This window comes from Mandrillus leucophaeus, unplaced genomic scaffold (genome assembly GCF_000951045.1).
Source record: "Mandrillus leucophaeus isolate KB7577 unplaced genomic scaffold, Mleu.le_1.0 Scaffold274, whole genome shotgun sequence".
NCBI classification, from domain to species: domain Eukaryota; kingdom Metazoa; phylum Chordata; class Mammalia; order Primates; family Cercopithecidae; genus Mandrillus; species Mandrillus leucophaeus.
Window position 1 is genome coordinate 987,939 of NW_012102854.1, and position 21,078 is coordinate 1,009,016.

The window sequence follows — 21,078 nt, forward strand, 5'->3', positions numbered from 1 at the left end:
GGAGGGTGGATCACGAGGTCAGGAGATCGAGACCATCCTGGCTAACACGGTGAAACCCCATCTCTACTAAAAATACAAAAAATTAGCCGGCTGTGGTGGCAGGCACCTACAGTCCCAGCTACTCGGGAGGCTGAGGCAGGAAAACCATTTGTACCTGGGAGGCGGAAGTTGCAACGAGCTGAGATCGCACCACTGCACTCCGGCCTGGGCACAAAGCAAGACTACGTCTCAAAAGAAAAAAAAAAAAAAAACCCCGACATACTGCTGGGCGCGGTGGCTCATGTTTGTAATCCTAGCCCTTTAGGAGATCCACGAGCCTCAGGTGGATCACTTGAGTCCAGGAGTTTGAGACGAGTCTGGCCAACATGGCAAAACCCTGTCTCTACAAAAAATAAAGAAATTAGCCAGGTGTGGTGGCGCTCGCCTGTAATCCCAGCTACTCGGGAGGCTGTGGCATGGAAATTACTTGAACCCGGGAGGCAGAGGTTGCAGTGAGCTGACAACACCACTAAACTCCAGCCTGGGTGACGGAGTGGGACTCTGTGTCAAAAAACAAGAAACAAAAGGCAAAGGATCTGAATAGACATTTCTCCAAAGAAGATACACAAATGGCCATGAAAAGATGCTCAACATCATTAGCTCCCAAAAAAGTGCAAATCAAAACCGTAATTATGTTCCCCTTCACACTCAGTGGACGACTATAAGCAAAAGACAGACTAAAGTGCTGGTGAGGATGAGGCCAAGATGGGACTCTTGTGCGCTGCTGGCAGGAATGAAAAATGCTGCAGTGGCTGTGGAAAACAGTGCGGCAGGTCCTCAAAAAGTCAAGCACAGAGTTACCACGTGGCCCAGGGATTCCATTCCTAGGCACAGATAAATTAAAACAAATGTCCACACAAAAATTTATTTACTTTTTTTGAGATGGAGTCTTGCATGGTCACCCAGGCTGGAGTGGAGTGGCGTGATCTTGGCTCACTGCAACCTCCACCTCCCGGGCTCAAGCGATTCTCCTGCCTCAGCCTTCCGAGTAGCTGGGCTCACAGGCACGTGCCACCACGCCCAGTTAATTTTTGTATTTTTAATAGAGATGGGGTTTCACCATGTTGGCCAGGCTAGTCTCAAACTCCTGACCTCAGGTGATCTGCCAACCTTGACCTCCCAAAGTGCTGGGATTACAGGCATGAGCCACCGCGTCCGGCCACACAGAAATTTATACAAAAATGTTCAGGCCGAGCATGGTGGCTCACGCCTGTAATCCCAGCACTTTGGGAGGCTGAGGCAGGATGATCACTTGAGCAGGAGGAGCTTGGAGATCAGCCTGGGCCACATAGCGAAACCCCATCTCTACAAAAAAACTGCAAACCTTTAGCTGGGGGTGGTGATGAGTGCCTGTAGTCCCAGCTACTCAGGAGGCCGAGGTGGGAGGATGGCTTGAGCCCAAGAGGTTAAGGCTGAAGTGGCCGAGATCATGCCACTGCATTCCAGCCTGGGCAACAGCCACATCCTGTCTCAAATTAGAAAAAATAAAAAATAAAAAGAAGAAGGTTCATAGCAGCATTATTCATAATAGCCAAAAAGTGGAAATGACCCTAATGTCCACTAACTGGTGACTGGATAAAATGTGGTCTATGCGTTCAATGCAGGACTATTTGGTAACACTGTGGCACTGACACAGACATGCCATGGATGCAACCTGAAAGCATTCTGCTCAGTGGAAGCAGTCAGTCACAGATTGCACGATCCTATTCCTATGAAACATCCGGAATCGGCAAATTAGAGACAGAACGTAAATTAGTGGCTGCAGATGACTGGGGGATGGGTACATACAGGCATAAAGACGGAAATAACAGATAGTGGGGATGCCAGAAGCGGGAGGGTGGTGAGGGTTGAAAAATTACCTATTGGGTACGATGTTCACAATTTGGGTCATGGGTACACTAGAAGCCCAGTCCCCACCCACTAGCAGGCAACACACCCATGTAACACCACCACATGTACCCCCTGAATCTTTTTTTTTGAGACAAGGTCTCGCTTTGTCACCCAGGCGGCAGTGCAGTGGTGCGATCATTGCTCACTGCAGCCTCACCTCCTCCCACCTCAGCCTCCCAAGTAGCTGGGGTACCTATAGGTGCTCACCACCACACCTGACTAAAGTCTTGTGGGATTTTTTTTTTTTTTTTTTTTTGTAGAGACAGAGTCTCATTATGTTGCCTAGGCTGGTCTTAAATTCCTGGGTTCAAGTGATCCCCCTGTCTCAGCCTCCCGAAGTGCTGGAATTACAGGTGTGAGCCACTGCACCCAGCCTTTGTTTTGAGACTGGGTCTTTCTCTGCTGCCCAGGCTGGGGTGCAATGACACAATCATAGCTCACTGTAACCTCCAACTCCCGGGCTCAAGCAAGCCTCCCACCTTGTTCTCCCAAAGTGCTGAGATTACAGGCGTGAGCCATCATGGCTGGCCTGTTCTTTTTTAAAAAATCCACATTGCTCTCCACTGTGACACCACCCTGCCAATGCCCCTGACTTCACTTCTCCCCTCTCCTCCCGCTCCCCTTCCCTGGGTGAACCTCCTGCGCTCTGCTCACTCGCACCGGCTACTCCTTCTGGTAGAAACTCTTCCTTCCTTTTCACCTGGCTGCTGCCCCCTTTCCTTCAGATGCTCCCAGGTGCTTCCTCTGGGCTCACACAGCCCCCTGTGTTAGTTCGCCTCACTCCTGCCCTGGTCACGCCGCCTGTTTCCCCACTGCGACTGGCACTGTGCTCCACGCTTCCAAGCGCACAGTCTGCGTGGCTCGGGCCTCTGCTGCCTCCCTCGCTGGACAGATCACTCCACCTGTGCCTCCCACTTCCCTCCACAAACACTGGGCGGTCAGTGTCCGCCGATGGTTCCACCACCTCCAGGGACTGAGATCGTTTCGAACCCCCCCACCCCGCGCCCCAAGGCAGAGCGTGAGGTCTCCGAGGCTCCACTGTGTGCACAACGTCTCCTCCCGGCCTTGCAGCCCAGGACCCCGGGGCCCGCGGACCACGCACCTACATACATGACGGTGCCCCGGCGCGGGGAGTGCCCCGCCGCCCGCACCTCACAGCGGCTGCCCACGGGGATGGAGCTGGCCTGGGCCTTCTCCTCAGCGAGGCGCTGGGCGGCCTCGGCCTCCTGCTGAGCCCGCTCCTCCTCGTTGTAGCGGCCGAGCTTGCTGCGCTTCAGGAAGGAGCGGACCGTGTCTGTGGGCGGAGGGGGCTGGAGTCAGTTAGGGTATCGGCCGGGCCTAACATGATGGCGCTCCACCCACGAAGGGCCCATATTCATGGAGGAACTCTCTCTTCCAGGTGACAAAGGGCTGTCACCCAAGCCCCAGGTCTCTCACCACAGCCTTAGCCTCTCCCAGGACTCCTAGGGCCTCGCCACAATCAGAAACGGAAGGGGTGCCGCGTGCACCCCTCACCACAGGACCCATGGTCTCTCACCCCTTCAGTACACATCTGCCTTCATCATCCTCCTTCCTTCGGCTCTGAGGCCCCGTCTCCCCCACACTCTGATCCGTCCCAGGTGCCCTCACTGACCGCCACCCTGGCCACTCACATTCCACCTGTGCTGCCCTTCACACCCCATCTGACCTCTCCATGCCTCCTTCTGACCCTGACTGCTGCCCCCAACACCCAGCCCCCACACTTACCCCTCAACTCCCTCCACTTTCCCAGCCCTCCCCCCACCACGTCTGACTGCCCACACCCCCCGACACCTCCCGGCCCCCATTCCCACCCCAGACCCCCGCCTGTCCCCACTCCCAGCCTCACCCCTATATCCTCCCAAGCTCTCGGTCCCCACTGCCCACACCACTGGCCTCCCTGCAGTGGCCCTGTCTACCCTGCCCGCCCCCACGCCTGCACATACTCCCTCTGGCCCCCATGCGCCCCTCGGCGCCCACCTGCCCGTACCTTGCCTCTGGTCGTAGGCTTCTTGTGAGATGGTGTACTTCTCCACCCGGGACACGTCCTCATACTCACCAAGGCGGGCGCCGCTGTGGTCAATGACCTGTGTGAGAGGAGGGGCTCCGTGGGGATCAGGGTCTGGCCAGGGAAGCCTGGGTGCTGGGTGCAGGGACTTCAGTGTCTCCCATCTGGGAAAAACGCATCTCCCTTCCTCGCCTGTACGGCAGCCTTCTCTCCTCTCCTGAGCCCCGCGGAAGGGAGAAGTAGCTACCTACACTGGCCGCGTCCCCTTCCTCACCCCCATCCAAGCTCCCGGAGACTGCCTCTGTACGCAGAAGTCCCCCACTTGCCGGCATCAACATCACCAAGGGCCCCAAATTCACGGAGTCCAACCAGCAGAGCTCGGGCGTTGCCCACAGCCCTGTGCATGGCGCATCTCCTGCTGGGCCTCTGGGACTCTCCTATGCTGGCCCCAACCACAGGCCCCAGAGCATCTCTTCCTGTTCTGCCCCTAGTATTCATTCACTCATTGGGTTCTGAGCTCCCAGGGGCCCAGCTGGGCCTCATGCTGGGGACTCAGTGCAAACACAGACACACTCTGCCCTCAGGCTGTGCTCATTGTGCAGGGAGAAGGCCAACCACAAAGGAACAGGTACCTATGAAACACCGGAGGATGGCTATGGAGAAAAATACAACAGAGAAGAGGCTTAAGGAGCGTGGGAGAGCAGGCTTCCCAAAAGAGGGGATGTTTGAGCCAAGGCCGGAAGGATGAGCAAGAATGGCAGGTGCAGATGGCCACAGGTAGAAATGTCCTTCACGCTCTGGAGTGGGGGGCATGGGTGGGGTGGAGGAAGCCAGAGCGAGAGTGGAAGACACAAGGGACTGCTGTAGACTTTGGGTTTTGTTTTGTTTTGTTTTTTTGATGAGTCTCGCTCTGTCGCCCAGGCTGGAGTGTGGTGGTGCGATCTCAGCTCACTCTGCCTCCCTCTAAGTTCAAGTGATTCTCCTGCCTCAGCCTCCGGGGCAGCTGGGACTTCAGGCATGCACCACCACGCCTGGCTAATTTTTGTATTTTTAAGTAGAGACAAAGTTTTGCCATGTTGGCCAGGCTGGTCTTAAACTCCTGACCTCAAGTGATCTTCCCGCCTCTGCTTCCCAATGTGCTGGGGGGAATTACAGGCATGAGTCACCGACCTGGCCTAGACTTTGGTTTTTATCTGGAGCGAGCTGCCGCCAGGGCACAGCTGTGAGCTAAGAGGGCCCTGGCCCGACTCAGGTGGTCCCAGGCTCCCTCTGGCTGAGATGGGGAGCGGGGAGGCCAGGGAAGAAGTTGCCAGGATGGCGAGGTTGGGGGAAGGATGGAGGCTGGACCAAGGTCAGGGAAGTTTTTGTAGATGGAGCCGACAGGATTTGATGAGAGAATGGATGTGGGGGTGAGGGAGAGAGCGGCCCAAGGAACACCCTGAGGCATTTGGCCTAAGCCACTGGGCTAACATGGCAAAATAGGAACAGGCTTTATTTCCAGATCAAGCATCACTGAGAATTTGTATGTTGAGAATTTTCACAAATTTGAAGTTGTTATTTTTAAACAATGAATATGGGTGATATTTATAAAAAGAATTTTAGAAAACGTAAAAATTCCCCGGTGGCTCCACCTCTGGAACTCCTTCCTTGAGTGGCCTGGGAGGTCTGTGTGTACCTGAACCACCTGGTATGAAACCTGCTCAAAGAAACCACTGCCTATGAGATACCTATGAACACCCGCACCCCTCAGCTTCAGCTGCCCAGGGTGGTCCAAAGGCTCAGTCCTGTGCACCCAGCAGAGGCCTAACCCACAGCTCCAGGCCTCGCCCCCTCATCTGAACTCTCACAGCAGCTCCCTCCTGGTCTCCCTACTCTTCCTGTCCTCCACCATCTGTTCCCCACACACAACCAGCGGGGCACCTGAGCCACGTCAGGGTCCTCCCCGGCTTCCATGCTATGTAGCCACAGAAGTGGCCTGTCTTAATCCCCACCATGCTCCCTCCCACCTTGGAGTGTTTGCTGTGCCCCATTCTTAGGGCACCCCTTCTCCATCTTCAGTTAACTCTTTTTTTTTTTTTTTTTTTTTAAGATAGGATCTCGCTTTATCATCCAAACTGGAGTGCAGTGGCATGATCTCGGCTCACTGCAACTTCCAGCTCCTGGGTTCAAGTGATCCTCCTGCCTCAGCCTCCTGAGTAGCTAGGATTATAGGCAGCTGCCACCACGCCCAGCTAATTTTTGTTTTGTTTTTTTTTTTTTTTTGAGACGGAGTCTCGCTCTGTCGCCCAGGCGGGAGTGCAGTGGCCGGATCTCAGCTCACTGCAAGCTCCGCCTCCCAGGTTCACGCCATTCTCCGGCCTCAGCCTCCCGAGTAGCTGGGACTACAGGCGCCCGCCACCTCGCCCGGCTAGTTTTTTGTATTTTTTTAGTAGAGACGGGGTTTCACCGTGTTAGCCAGGATGGTCTCGATCTCCCGACCTCGTGATCCGCCCGTCTCGGCCTCCCAAAGTGCTGGGATTACAGGCTTGAGCCACCGCGCCCGGCCAATTTTTGTATTTTTAGTAGAGATGGGGTTTCACCCTCCGTGGGGAAAAGAAAGAGCGATCTGACTGTTATTGTGTCTGTATAGAAAGAAGTAGACATGAGAGACTCCATTTTGTTCTGTATTTGAGATGCTGTTAATCTGTGACCCTACCCCCAACCCTGTCCTTGCTGTGGTGACTCAAGGTTTAACGGATTTTGGGCTATGCAGGGTGTGCTTTGTTAAACAAGTGCCTGAAGGCAGCTTGCTGGTTAAAAGTCATCACCATTCTCTTAATCTCAAGTACCTAGGGACACATACACTGCGGAAGGTCGCAGGAACCTCTGCCTAGGAAAGCAAGGTATTGTCCAAGGTTTCTCACCATGTGATGGTCTGAAATATGGCCTCATGGGAAGGGAAAGACCTGATCGTCCCCCAGCCCGACACCCGTGAAGGGTCTGTGCTGAAGAGGACTAGTGTAAGAGGAAAGAAGGTCTCTTGGCAGTTGAGATAGAGAAAAGCATCTGTCTCCTGCCCGTCCCTGGGCAATGGAACATCTCGGTGTAAAACCCGATTGTCTGTTCTATTTACTGAGAAAGCAGAAAACCACCTTAGGGCTGAAGGTGGGACTTGCTAGAGCAATGCTGCTCTTTATGCACTAAAAAGGTTTATGGAGATAATTTGCATATGCATATCAAGGCACAGCACTTTTCCTTAAACTTATGTCACAGAGATCTTTATTCATATGTCTCACTGCTAACCTTCTCCCTATGATGATCCTCTTATCCTGCCACTTCCCTTTTCTCAGATGGTAAAGATAATGATCAATAAATACTGAGGGAACTCAGAGACCAGTGCTGGTGTGGGTCCTCTGTATGCTTAGCATGGGTCCCCTGGGCCCACTTTTTCCTTCTCTATACTTTGTCTCTGTGTCTCATTTCTTTTCTCAAGTCTCTCATTCCACCTAATGAGAAATGCCCACAGGTGTGGAGGGGCAGGCCACCCCTTCAACCCTCTCTACTAAAGAGAAGTGGTGGCTCACGCCTGTAATCCCAGCATTTCGGGAGGCTGAGGCAGGTGGATCACCTGAGGTCAGGAGTTCGAGACCAGCCTGACTAACATGGTGAAACACCATCTCTAATAAAAATACAAAAATTAGCTGGTCGTAGTGGCGGGCACCTGTAATCCCAGCTACTCGGGAGGCTGAGGCAGGAGAATCGCTTGAACTGGGGAGGCAGCGGTTGCAGTGAGCCGAAATCACACCACTGCACTCTAGCCTGGGAGACAAAGCAAGACTCCGTCTCAAAAATAAATAAATAAATTCTACCCTGAAGCTAAGTTTTCTCTTCTGCAAAATGGGGATAATTACATTATCCTTGCGGTCTTACTTTATGGATTCAATTCATCATTCAACAATGATTCACAGGGCTGGGCGAGGTGGCTCACGCCTGTAATCCCAGCACTTTGTGAGGCCAAGGTGGGCGGATCACTTGAGGTCAGGAGTTCAAGACCAGTCTGGCCAATATGGTAAAACCCCGTCTCTACTTAAAATACAAAATTACAAAATTAGCCGGGTGTGGTGGTGCACACCTATTATCCCAGCTACCAGGGCGGCTGAGGCAGGATAATAGCTTGAACCCAGGAGGCAGAGGTTGCAGTGAGCTGAGATCGCACCACTGGATTCCTGCCTGGGGAACAAGGGCCGGAAACTCTGTCTCAAACAAAACAAAACAAAAAACGATTCACGGACTATCCTCCCTGTCCCAGGCACTGTTCCAAGTACTGGGGACACAGCAGTGAATTATAGTGATCAAAATTTCCACCCTCAGGGCAATCGAATCCGGGGAGGCAGAGAGTAAATAAACCAGATGAGAGAAATCCAGAGTGTGTCAGAGGGGAATCATTGGTAAACACAAAAATCTAAAATAAAGCAAAGAAGGGGAAAAAGAATGAGGTGAACATTAACACTGAGGCCAGTGAAGGCTTCGCTAGAATGGTGACACTTTAAGACAGGAAGGAAGGGTGAGGCACGCAGGCATATGACAAAAGAACCATTCAAGTAGAGGATCCAGAGGCAGTGCTCACCTGGGATGTGCAAAGAGCAATGTGGCTGCTACAGACTGAGTGAGGTGGGGAGGGAATAAGGACAGAAAGGGGCCGGGCTTGGTGGCTCACACCTGTAATCCCAGCACTTTGGTAGGTCAAGGTGAGCTGATCACTCGAGGTCAGGAGTTCCAGACCAGCTTGGCCAACATGGTGAAAACCCGTCTCTACTAAAAATACAAAAATTAGCTGGGTGGGTGCCTGTAATCCCAGCTACTTGGGAAGCTGGGGCACGAGGATCGCTTGAACCCAGGAGGTGAAGGTTGCAGTGAGCCCAGATCGTGCCACTGCACTCCACTCCAGACTGGGTGACAAGAGTGAGACACTGTCTCAAAAAAAAAAAAAAAAAGGACAGAAAGGACGTGGTGAGCGGATGCACAAAGAAGGCCTCTGTGTTCTGGCTTCTCCCAAGCTGTCCAGCCCGGTCACTCACTGTGACCTACCTGACATTCTAGGCCTCTGTACCCCCTGCTCCCTCCTTTCCACCTCTTTCTCTTAAGTTACCCTTTCCTCATCCCTCAGCTCAGACATCCCTTCCTCCAGGAAGCCCTCTCTGATTGTCCCAGGTGGTCAGGCACCTCTCCTGGGTGGCCCCAGCCCCCTGGGATTTCCTGATCCCAGCCCAAACCACTCTAGGCTATTCCTGTCTAAAGATGGGTCTGTCACTCCTCAGGCTGCACTGGAGGCTCCACCGGGGCAGGACCTATCTATGACTGAGGGCAAAGTCCAGCAAGTGCCTGTTGAATAGCCAAATGAATGGTGGGGCGGGGAAGTGTCCCAGGTAGAGTCCTCACGTGGATGCGGCAGCCGTCATCTACAGGGTAGGAGCCCAGCAGCGCATCCTCTTGATCCAGCTTGCTGTAGAACTTGTCATCAACACCATACAGCTCCAGTTCCATGCAGGAAGCAGGGCTTCCCACCAGCAACTCCAGTTTACACTGCAAGGAGGAGGCAGGGTGAGGAGGAGGCGGCCAGGGGCCCCGCCCCTTGCATCAATGACCATCGCCACGTCCCTGTTCCTCCAAAAGACCCCCCAGTCAGGACGCACTGGGCCGCACTCCGGCCCCTCGCCTCTTGCCCCCGCCCTCTGGACCGTCGGATTTTTCGCTGGACCCGCCCCTCGTCTCTTCACTCTCGGGTTCTCTCCGGACCCGCTCCGCCGCGACCGAGTTCCCGGACTCCGCAGCCTGGGATCACCGCCAGGGCCGCCCAGTCGCTCCCCGGTCCCTCCCCGCCTCCCCATTCGAGGAACCCCCCCATTTCTTCTTCGCCCCGCCCCTCCGAACCCCGCCCCTATGGCCACACCTTGAACTCAGCGATGGTGAGGCTGCGGCTGTACCGCTTCTCTGAGCGGAAGGTGTTGAGGGAGCTGCTGATGAAAACGGTCACCGTGGGTGCCGACACCCCCGTCACCTCCATCTTGCCGCGCCCTGCCGGGGCCTGCAGCGCGGTCGCTCCGCAGCCGCCACCGCCGCCGCTGCTGGGCTATCAGCCCCGCCTCCTGCTCCGAGGCTGACCAATCCACGCTCTCCTGCCAGGAGCGTCCGCCAATCGCCGCCGTCCCTTCCCCACCGCCAGAAAGAGGGTTCTCCTTATTCCTGGGCTAGCCCAGCCAATCCAGAGAGGCCTTCCATAGTTCACGGTTCTTCCAATAGCGACCGGGAAAGGACCAGAGCAGGCGGCGAAGACTGAAGCCGGGAGGTAGGACTGGCAAGAGCTCTCTCAGTGCGCGAAGGGCAACTCGCGCATGCGCGCTGCCCTTCAGCCTAGTCAAGCGCCATGGCTTCTTCCCTGGGTGCTCAGAGTTTTGCGGCTTCCAGTGCGCATCGTTTTCCCGGCTCTAGCACCCAGATCCACACTATTCTGTAAACTAAGGCGGCGATGCCCCAAAATTGGAAGCAATTACTCTAGAATATCAAAAGATTGACGCAAGCCATGAAACCTCCGCGCGGAGAGAGCCGCGCCCAAGGCCGCGGGGAACCAGCACGTGTGCGCAGCTCCGCCCTCTTTTGGCGAAGCACCTAGGCCTGGCCCCTCCCGCGACCTGTAGCGCGGCGGAGCAAGCGCAGAAGGCTGGGCGGGCTGCGCGTCGCCATGGAGCCCGACGGGACCTACGAACCGGGCTTCGTGGGTATTCGCTTCTGCCAGGAATGGTGAGGCGGAGGGAGCGGGTGACGTTAGAAATGGGGCGATGAATGGCTCCAGGACTAACCCCTGGCACCTCCCCCTCCCCACAGTAACAACATGCTGTACCCCAAGGAAGACAAGGAGAACCGCATTCTGCTATACGCGGTGAGCGCTCGGGTCTTCCCCGTCCGGTCCACACAAGTGGCCCCGCCCTGCCCCCTGCCCCTGTGACCGGACTCCCTGTTCGCCCCCCGCTGCACCCCAAGTGATCCTGACTCTCCTGCCCATCACCAAAGACAGTCCTGTCGTCATACCCTCCGGGATCACCCTGCCCTCTCCTCCCAGTCTTATCTGGAATCCCGCCATGACCCCCTCACCCCCACATTCGCCCTCTGGCAGTGCCGGAACTGTGATTACCAGCAGGAGGCCGACAACAGCTGCATCTATGTCAACAAGATCACGCACGAAGTGGAGTGAGTGGCGGGCCCTGAGCTGGGGGCGGGCGTGTTGGCTGTGGAGGCTGGGTCGGAGAGTAATTTTGCACCCCCGCGTGCCTGCAGCGAACTGACCCAGATTATCGCCGACGTGTCCCAGGACCCCACGTTGCCGCGGACCGAGGACCACCCGTGCCAAAAGTGAGCGCTCAGCTGGTACTGGGGAGGTAAAGTGAGGCTCGTTCTCACTGGGCGAAGGGAGGAGGGAAGGTTGCCAAGCTTCCAGTGACCGAGCTCCCACCCCCTCAGGTGTGGCCATAAGGAGGCTGTGTTCTTCCAGTCACACAGTGCCCGGGCCGAGGTAAGTGGCACGAGGGCTTCTTAAGTATCTGGGGCTTGTTTGGTCCTTCCCCGGGGCGGGGATATCAATATGGGTGACCCAGCGCTTCTTGGAACTCTGGGCCGGACCCTTACGTATTGGTGAAGTTCTCTTGCCTGTTCTTTTGGGGTGAGGCGCTCCTGGGTCCAAACCCTTCCTAACCATGCATCATTTCTGCCAGGACGCTATGCGCCTGTACTACGTGTGCACAGCCCCACACTGTGGCCACCGCTGGACCGAGTGACCTCCCCTCTCCCCCGAGTGTAATAAACACCAGATTCCATGCGTGAGTTTCCTGTGTTTATTTGCCTCGTGGGGAGGACGCTGGCACACCGTATCAGGCTGCGCGGTGCAGGGCGCGGTGCTGTGCGTAGGTGTCCGGCCGGGAGCTGGTGAAGCCGCAGTCCTCGCACACGTGCAGCTTCTCGCGACGCTCGCGGTAAGCGTAGCTGGCCGGCTGCCCGTGCACCTTAGCAAGGTGAGCTTCCAGGGAGCAGCGCTGCGTAAACGCTTTCCCGCAAGCACTACAGCGGAAGGGTCGGATCCCTGCACAGATGGGCGCAGAGGGGAGGGCTGGACAGAGAGGGCAATGGGCTCTGGACTAAAGCGCCCCTACCCTGCTTTCCAGCCTTATGCATTTGCGTTCCCTATTCCAAGCTCTTCAGACTCTTCCACCCATGACGCACCATCTGCTACCCTCACCCCGTGCAGACATGGGCCAGACACCTTTGTCCCCACCCTCCCTTACCAGGATGCTCTGTCCCCTGGGGGATGGAGAGGGAGGCCTTCCCTTGCCCTTCGATCTGGAGCCTGAATCGTATAACCGGCATCCGTCTGCACTCTGCATTCCTTGACAGGCCCCTATTTTCCTGCCACCTTACACCCACCCACTGGGGTCCGAGAGACATCATGTCTCGATTCCCCATACCCCACATACACAAACCCCGGACTCTCCACAGCCCAGCACCTCTCTCCATTTCCTTCCATCCCCACCTGGGGTCCAGCAACTTTTCCCTGTCCCTGCCACTGCTCACCAGTGTGAGTCCTCATGTGGCGCTTGAGATCGAAGGCGTCATGAAAGCCCTTGCCACAACAGCGGCACAGGTGGCGGCGCACAGGGCTGTGGCACTTGAGGTGCCTTGTCAGCATGCGCTGCAGAGGGAAGGCCTTAGGGCAGAGCGGGCAGCCCAGTGTCCCTGGGCCCCTGGGAGCAGAGGTCAGGTTGTCCTGTGTGGGCTGCTGGAGGGATGCAAGAGTTATTAGCCCCTCTGGCTGGACCCCACCCACCCTTTGTTACTCTGCAAATGGGTATTTACAGAGTGCCCAGAGCCACCACGGAAGATTAGGAAGGCAAGTGGGAGACAGTGATTAGTGTGTGTACCTGTCACTCTCCAGGGCCTTCCCTCACTATCCCATGGCCCTTACTTTCTCTATACCAATCCCATCTTCTGATGTGACATACACCTTTTTTTTTTTTTTTTTTTTCCTTGAAGACAGAGTCTTGCTGTGTCTCCCAGGCTGGAGTGCAGTGGTACGATCTCAGCTCACTGCAACCTCTGCCTTCCGGGTTCAAGCGATTCTGGTGCTTCAGCCTCCCCATGAGTACACGATTACACGATTATAGGCATGCACCACCATGCCCAGTTAATTTTTGTATTTTTTGTGGAGTTGGGGTTTCACCATGTTGACCAGGCTGGTCTCGAATTCCTGACCTCAAGCAATCCACCTGCCTTGGCCTCGCAAAGTGCTGGGATTACAGGCGTGAGCCACTATGCCCGGTCTACTTTTCTAACTTTACTGGGTTTTTTTTTGTTTGTTTTTGAGATGGAGTCTCGGTCTGTTTCCCAGGCTGGAGTGCAGTGGTGCAATCTCGGCTCACTGCAACCTCTGCCTCCTAGGTTCAATTGATTCTCCTGCCTCAGCCTTCTGAGAAGCTGGGATTACAGGCGCGTGCCACCATGCCTGGCTTTTTTTTTTTTTTCTTTAGACAGAATCTCGCTCTGTCACCCAGGCTGGAGTGCAGTGGTGTAATCTCAGTTCACTACAACCGCTGCCTCCCAGGTTCAAGCGATTCTCCTGCCTCAGTCTCCCAAGTAGCTGGGATTACAGGGATGTGCCACCATGTCTGGCTAATTTTTGTAATTTTAGTAGAGATGAGGTTTCAACCTGTTGGCCAGGCTGGTCTCGAACTCATGACCTCAAGTGATCCACCCGCTTCGGCCTCCCAAAGTGCTGGAATTACAGGCTGGCTAATTTTATTGTCTATACCTGCAGCCCCCAACCAGAATATAAGCTCCTTAAAATTGTGGATTTTTGTCTTATTCCCGCTGAATATAACGGCCCATCCCTAGAACAGTGCCTGGCTTTCATGAACATACTACATTCCAGCTGGCGCTTTCCTTCCTCCAATGCATGCACAGCTGAAATAGCCCTTATCTCCCATCGCACTCCTGTTGTCCCATGTCCTGACATAAAGCGGTTCATCCACATGTGGGGTTGAATCTTGTTCTGCCCCGCTGGACAGAGAGATCCCTGTGGCTGCCGGCCCTGGTGCCTGGGGTGGGACCTAACGGTAGAGAGCTCACTACCAGGAAAGGAGAGGCATTCCCAACAGAGAGAAGTAGGGGCAGACAGGTCCGGAGGCTGGAGGGCGTGTGCAGATGGGCCTGGGGAGCAAGGGACTGTCAGCTTCATTAAGGCTGAGAGCAGGCAGGAGCGAAACAGCTGATTTTGCTGGCCAGCTACACACTCACCGCTGTCCATGGATCCCTGACACTGGACGACTGTTGTGCCAGTGGCCTCCTCAGGCTGCTGCAGTCTGAGGAGAGAAGCCAGATGGTGACGCTTTGCGTCTCTCCTGCCCCTTACCTCCAAGCATGGTGAGGGGCCCACCTGGGATATAGGCATCTCCCCGGAGCTGGTCAGGCAGGTGGCTCCAGTTGGGAGGCTGTGGACGCCGACTCCTGACCAGGAAGGCGCGGGGCATGCCCTCTGGAAGGCTCTCCACACACAGGGGCTGCCTCCACCTGCTGTCAGACCTCAGCCCCAGGATGACTATCCCTGGTGGGAAAGGAGGGGAAGCCGCTGAGGAACCTCTTTCTCTTCATGCAAATTTCCTGACTGTCCCTGGGAGTGGACTAAGCTGGCTCGGGTTACTCTTGCCCAGGGACCTGCCCATCTTCTCCCGGGTTTTGGAGGTAACCGTCCAGCTTCCAGGGGTGGACAAGCACTAGGACCACCAAGCAGGGCCAGGCAAGGGGAGATGGGCCTGGGGAGCTTTTGGGCATAGGAAGAGGGAACAAGGCTCCAGGGGGGTTGAGTGTCTCCCAGGGGTTGAGGGTCTGTTTGCCAGGCAAATCAGTCACCAGGGGACATCCAGCAGCCTGCCTGGTTATTCAAATCACAGCAGCTGTCTGAGGACACTGAAGGGCCCCTCTGCTGTGATTGCCCTGCTCTGTAGGGTGCAGGGAGGACAGCAGATCTGGATAAATCAGGGCAAAATGAGGAGCCAGGCTGTGCATCCTCAGGCAGGACGCCCCACCTCTCTGATCTTCAGATTCCCAGGGCTAACATTCAGCCAGAAGCACTGTTCAGGTGTAGCAGGCACTAAAATACTAATTCGTTAATAATCTAGACCCTAGTGACTGCCTGGGACAACACTCTCCCTCCCTCCCACAGTCTGGAAAGTAAAAGGGGGTCTCTCTCTTTTTTTTTTTTTTTTGAGATGGAGTTTCACTCTTGTCACCCACGCTGGAGTGCAGTGTGGCACCATCTTGGCTCACTGGAACCTCCACCTCCTGGGTTCAAACGATTCTCCTGCCTCAGCCTCCCGAGTAACTGGGACTACAGGCATGCACCCCCACGCCCAGCTAATTTTTGTATTTTTGGTAGAGACAGAGTTTCACCATGTTGGCCAGGCTGGTCCTGAACTCCTGACCTCAAGTGATCCTCCTGCCTCAGCCTCCCAAAGTGCTGGGATTACAGGCATGAGTCACTGCACCTGGCCCAAAGGGGGTCTCTTGACACAGCCAGGGGCTCCCAGGACCCTAACCTGGCACACTGGCCAAGCTCTGTTCTACATTTGATTCTTAGCCAAAAGGCCAAGAAGCAATCCAAGCTCTGTCTTTTAAATTTTAATTTTTGTTTTCGAGGTGGAGTCTCGCTCTGTTGCCCAGGCTGGAGTGCAGTGGTGCGATCTCCACTCACTGCAGCCTCTGCCTCCTGGGTTCAAGTGATTTCTGCTGCCTCAGCCTCCCAAGTAGTTGGGACTACAGGTGCGCACCACCCGCCCAGCTAATTTTTGTATTTTTAGTAGAGATGGGGTTTAACTATGTTGGCCAGGCTGGTCTCAAACTCCTGACCTCGAGTGATCCACCTGCCTCAGCCTCCCAAAGTGCTGGGATTGCAGGCATGAGCCGCCACACCTGGCCAACTCAACAATTTTCTAAGCTCCAGACCTAGCTTATTGAAAATGATCACATAAGTCCATGAAGGAGGCACGCCAGTGTCAGCCCAGAATGACCAAGACAGTGAGAGGCATGTGAGGCAGGGACCCAGCCATGACGGGGTAAAGAGGGGTACCGGGGGACCCGGACAGGCTCCTGATCCAGCCTACCAGAGCAGGGATGGCTTCCTGGATAAGCCCTGAAAGGTTTCAGATGAAAGGGGAGGGTGTTCTAGTCAGAGGGGACATCTGTACAAGGCTTGCTGGTGAGAGTGTTTCTTCATTTCTTCCCATTGCCCGAGAGTCGGTTGTGCCAATTCATTTGGGGAAGCCAGGGTGGCAGTGCTGAGGGTCTGCTGGCCACTCATTGCCACTTGCTCTCTGGAGGACCCAGAGCAAGTGACTTCTTATTGAGCCTTGGTTTCTTCATCTGGAAAATGAGACTAAGGAGTCCCCTCTTCCCGGTTTGTATTGAAGATCCAGGTAGCTCACATGGAGACAATGCTTAGCATGGGGCCTGCCATGTGGCAGACATATAAGCAGTGCTTGGTTAGGAAGGTTTTTTTTTTTTTTTTTTTTTTTTTTTTTTTTTTTTTGAGACAGGGCCTTGCTTTGTCACCCAGGCTGGAGTGCAGTGGAGTGAACTGCAGCCTCGAGCTCCTGGGCTCAAGTGATCCTGCCACATCAACCTCCTAAGTAGCTGGGACTACAGGCATGCATCACCACACCTAGCTAATTTTAAAATTTTTTGTAGAGGCAGAGTCTTGCTGTGTTGCCTAGCGCTGGTCTCAAAATCCTGAGCTCAAACTGTCTGCCTGCCTTGGCCTCCCAAAGTGTTGGGATTACAGGAGTGAGCCACCGCATCCCGCTGAGGAACCCCTCCTATGGGCAAGCATCTAGGCCTCAGTTGGGTCATCTGCAAAATGGGGTTTCAGGTGGTGTCTCCATTTTGCAATTGTTGGCTTTCCTGCAGCCCTGACTGGGATGCCTGGTACAGGCCTGACAGCTCAGGACCCAGGAGCTGTCCTGATGGTATTGCTATGGGGAGGCCAAGGGTAGATGTGGGGGTACAAGCAGGGGGAGAGTTGCAGTGAAAGATGAACTGTTTTCCTTCCAGGGACCTAGTTCTCCAGGAACCCTCTCAGTCCTGTTCTGCCCTGCTCTGTGGCCTAGGAGGTGGACTGGGAGGCGGGGTCACCTGGGCTTCTATGCAGTCTGGCTTCCAGTAGGATTTGGACAATGGGGTGCCCTGCAGGGGGTGAGTAAAGTCAGGGTGTTGATTCTCACTCCCTCCTGTGTGGGAGTCAGGGCCACAGCTCCCTCAGCACTACCCTCTCCCTGGGATTTGCCCTTTTGGGTTCTTGTTCCTTCTGTTTGTACCTTGTGGCCTGGGGGTGGTAACAGTTCCCGTGGTGCCAGTCCTGGGGTTCTGCACCAGTCCCGGTGGTTTCCCAGTCCCTGCTGCTCCTTTGCAAACGATCCCTTGGTTAAACTCTTTGGAATATCCCATCTAAGCATGCTGTCATCTTCCTGCTGGGACCCTGTCAACTCCCAAACCACATGCACACACACTCCACCACCGGCAATGGCTTCTTAACCAGGTGGTTTGTCCGAGGAGAAAGTATGGTCCTTCCAGGACAGAGGCTGGCATTTGGAAGAGGGAAGTGGCAGACATGCTGGATCCTCTCTGATTACCAGCCCACTTGCCTTTCTTGCTGAGAGAACCTCTTTGTTTGAGCCGCAACATGCCCAGGACAGGAGAGATGGTCCAAGCACATCAAAGCAATCTCCATTCCTGTTGCCTGGGACTCATCTGACCCCAGATGAAGACTCCCAGGAGACCCCTGGGAGAGATCTGCATTTCTTTTCTGCTGCCCTAGAGGGCGCCCTGCTCTGTGCCTTTGCTCCTGGTTGGACCAGGCCACCCAGCAGCTGGGACCAATAACTTGGGCCTCTGACCCTCATGGAATTACCCTTCCTTCCAATCTGTATCATAGTAGAGCCTTCCGCTCCAAGGAGTAAACGTCTGGAGCCCAAGCTGGAGGGACGTTGGTTACTCTTGATGTCATTGTGCACCTGGCCTCTTCCTCTCCTGCTGTCACCCTCTGTGAGCCCCCTGCACTCCACCTCTAACCTCAGCCTCCCCACAGCAGTACTATCGGGACAGCTCCTAGGTCCTGCGCTTCCAGGCCTGTGCCAGGCCCCCCAGTCAGGGCTGCAGGAAAGCCAACAATTGCAAAATGGAGACACCACCTGAGGGTGTGCTGCTGGGTGCCACAGCAGCCGTGTTGCAACCATGAGGCCATAAGCTGGAGACTGAAGCTTGCTCACAGAGGATGATAGAGCAGGAGAGGAAGAGGCCAGGTGCATGATGACATCAAGGGTAACCAACATCCCTCCATCTTGGGCCCTGAAAGCCAGGCGTTTAGTCCTTGGAGCGGAAGGCTTTACTATGATACAGGTTGGAAGGAAGGGTGATTTCATGAGCGACAGAGGCCCGAGGTGGTCTCCTGGGTGTCCGGGGCATAGGGGGCTGGACACCAAGCTTTGCCCAGGGATGTTGGGCAAGGTTTTGGGCAATGGTGGCCGAACTAGGCAGGTGGGCCTGGGCCTAGGCAGGTGGTCCAAGTTCTGGACCACCTGGACTCCCTGAGGCAAGGAGTCATGAGAAATAAGCAACACTGGACATCCCCCCAAACATTAAGAGCAGAGATTTAGAAACAAACCCCAAAAAACAAAACACTGTTCTGGATGTTTCTTGGACTTAAATGTCATGAAGCAACAAGGCCCCGCCTGGTAGGGCCCTGCTCCTCCTCACACCTCATCTCCTGCCCTCCCATTGCTCACTCCATTCGAGCTGTCCTGGCTTTGCCCCTCTTCCTTCCACACAGATCACGTGTGGCTGTCCCTGGGCCCGTGCACTGGCTGTGCTGTCAGCCTGGACATGTTCCTGATATGTCCTCTATCAAGCTTCAGCCCAAATGTCACCTCGGAAAGGCCTTCCCTGACCCTTCACCAGCAATGGATCTCCCCAGCCTACCTAGAATTACGCAGAGCTCTAATTCCTGCATCTGTTTCCCTGTATAGAAGGTAAGTGGCCATGAGGGCAGGTGCAATGGCTGATGTTCCTTCCATTACAGTGCCCGGCACCTGGGTGCGAACTGGCAGGATTTTTTTTTTTGAGACTTGCTCTGTCACCCAGGCTGGAGTATAATGATGGCGTGATCTCAGCTCACTGCAACCTCTGCCTCCTGGGTTCGAGCGATTCTCCTGCCTCAACCTCCTGAGTAGCTGGGACTACACGTGTGCACCACCATACCCCAGCTAATTTTTGTATTTTTAGTAGAGATGGGGAGATGGGGTTTCGCCACATTGGCCAGACTGATCTCGAACTCCTGACCTCAGGTGATCCGCCCATGTTGGCCTCCCAAAGTGTTCGGATTACAGGCGTAAGCCACTGCGCCCGGCAGAATGTTTTGAACTGCAAGATTGGTCCTGATGTGTGTCATGTCATGGAAACAGAGAACCATGTCCTCGTGTTGAAGGGTCCAGCTCTGCCACCAGGCAAATTTAGGTGAGTCTCAGCTGTGTGAGCCTGGCCGAGCAGGGAAGTGCTCAGAGCATGGTGGGGGAGTAGGGTTTAGGCAAGCCCCTGCTGGCTTCCTTCCTATAGTGACTTGGGACATTGGGAATGTCTGTGTTTACACAAGAGTGGCTTTTTTTTTTTTTTTTTTTGAGATGTAGTTTTGCTCGTCACCCAGGCTGGAGTACAATGGTGCAATTCTGGCTCACTGCAACCCCCGCCTCCCAGGTTTAAGCGATTCTCCTTGACTCAGCCACCCAAGTAGCCAGGATTACAGGCGCCCGCCACCACACCTGACTAATTTTTGTATTTTTAGTAGAGACGGGGTTTCACCATGTTGGCCAGGCTGGTCTAGAACTCATGACCTCAGGTGATCCACCCACCTCGGCTTCCCAAAGTGCTGGGATTACAGGCGTGAGCCACCGCACACAGCCAAGAGTGGCTTTTTTAGCAGACACTCCATGTGGCCAGATGCCTGCTGCCTGGGGTAGCTGGTACCAGTGCCGGGAGCTCATGGAATGTAGAACTCCTGAAGGGGAAGCAGTTATCGGTCCCAGCTGCTGGTGGCCTGGGCCTGCTGCCAGGATCATACAGTGGGCAAGCCTGCCTGGGTTTCTTGTTTTACTTTGTTTTGTTTAAAGAGACGGAGTTTTGGCCAGGTGCGGTGGCTCATGCCTGTAATCCCAGCACTTTGGGAGGCCGAGGTGGGTATATCACCCAAGGTCAGGAGTTCGAGACCAGTCTGGCCAACATGGCAAAACCCCATCTCTACTAAAAATACAAAAATCAGCTGGGTATGGTGGTGGGCGCCTGTAATCCCAGCTACTTGGGAGGCTGAGGCAGGAGAATCGCTTGAACCTGGGAGGCAGAGTTTGCAGTGAGCCAAGATCACACCACTGCACTCTAGCCTGGGTGACAGAGCAAGATTCCATCTCAAAAACAAAAATAAATAAATAAAGAAATGGGGTTTCACCAAGTTTCCCAGGCTGGTCTCAAACTCCTGGCCTCAAGCGATCCTCCCACCTCAGCCTCCTGAGTAGCCAGGATTGTAAGTGCTGGCCACCATACCCAGCTTGGGCAAGCCTGTTCATGGGTCCTCAGTTTCCCCTGTTGCAGATGGGGACACCACCACCCTGGACCTTGTGGGATCTACTGTGGCCTTGGCCCAGAGGCCCCGAGCTGTGATGTGGCAAAGCATGGGCTACTGGGCAAAGTAGGCACATGGTGATCACAGCAGCCCCAGTGAGTTCTCAGGCACTGGCAGGGGGCAGGTAAGAGGGAGGGGCTGGCTCCTCCCTGGGGCACAACTGGGCCCCACTGGGTGAGCACCCCACATTGATCTGTGGCAGCTCTGTGGGCAGTGTGGGAGGACTGGCCCTGATCATGGCTGCAGTTCCTGAACTTCTTAGGAATGCTGGTCCCATGCTCTCCACTGACAGACACAAGTCCTCTGGGCATCACCCTCTACCCTCTCTCCCTGCTTCCACCTGAAGAGGGCTTTGTGGATAGGCCCAAACAGACACCAGGAAGCA

General features: G+C 55.0%; 3 protein-coding genes across 4 annotated transcripts in view; 1 reads left to right on the forward strand and 2 right to left on the reverse strand.

Annotated features, from left to right (window-relative positions):
* Positions 1–10,553, reverse strand: part of TBCB (tubulin folding cofactor B) — an 11,801-nt gene extending 1,248 nt beyond the window's left edge. The window contains exons 1-4 of one of the 2 annotated variants that reach the window (XM_011984815.1): positions 9,885–10,553; positions 9,374–9,517; positions 3,938–4,034; positions 3,032–3,223 (exon numbers count right to left, since the gene is read on the reverse strand). In XM_011984815.1, the coding sequence (XP_011840205.1) occupies positions 3,032–3,223; positions 3,938–4,034; positions 9,374–9,517; positions 9,885–9,998 (547 nt within the window). In that variant the 5' untranslated portion in view covers positions 9,999–10,553. Of the gene's footprint in view, positions 1–3,031; positions 3,224–3,937; positions 4,035–9,373; positions 9,518–9,627; positions 9,748–9,884 lie in introns of those variants that run through there. The other variant, XM_011984816.1, reaches the window with a different exon arrangement.
* Positions 10,194–11,809, forward strand: POLR2I (polymerase (RNA) II (DNA directed) polypeptide I, 14.5kDa). The gene is made up of 6 exons (XM_011984814.1): positions 10,194–10,732; positions 10,817–10,871; positions 11,106–11,179; positions 11,267–11,341; positions 11,450–11,501; positions 11,701–11,809. Exons 1-6 carry the CDS (start codon positions 10,674–10,676, stop codon positions 11,761–11,763), a joined length of 378 nt encoding a protein of 125 aa, XP_011840204.1. The 5' UTR covers positions 10,194–10,673; the 3' UTR covers positions 11,764–11,809.
* OVOL3 (ovo-like zinc finger 3) lies at positions 11,807–14,505 on the reverse strand. The gene is made up of 4 exons (XM_011984813.1): positions 14,412–14,505; positions 14,273–14,337; positions 12,554–12,758; positions 11,807–12,065 (listed from the first exon to the last, which is right to left on the reverse strand). Exons 1-4 carry the CDS (start codon positions 14,503–14,505, stop codon positions 11,857–11,859), a joined length of 573 nt encoding a protein of 190 aa, XP_011840203.1. The 3' UTR covers positions 11,807–11,856.
* Between the last annotated feature and the right edge of the window lie 6,573 nt (positions 14,506–21,078).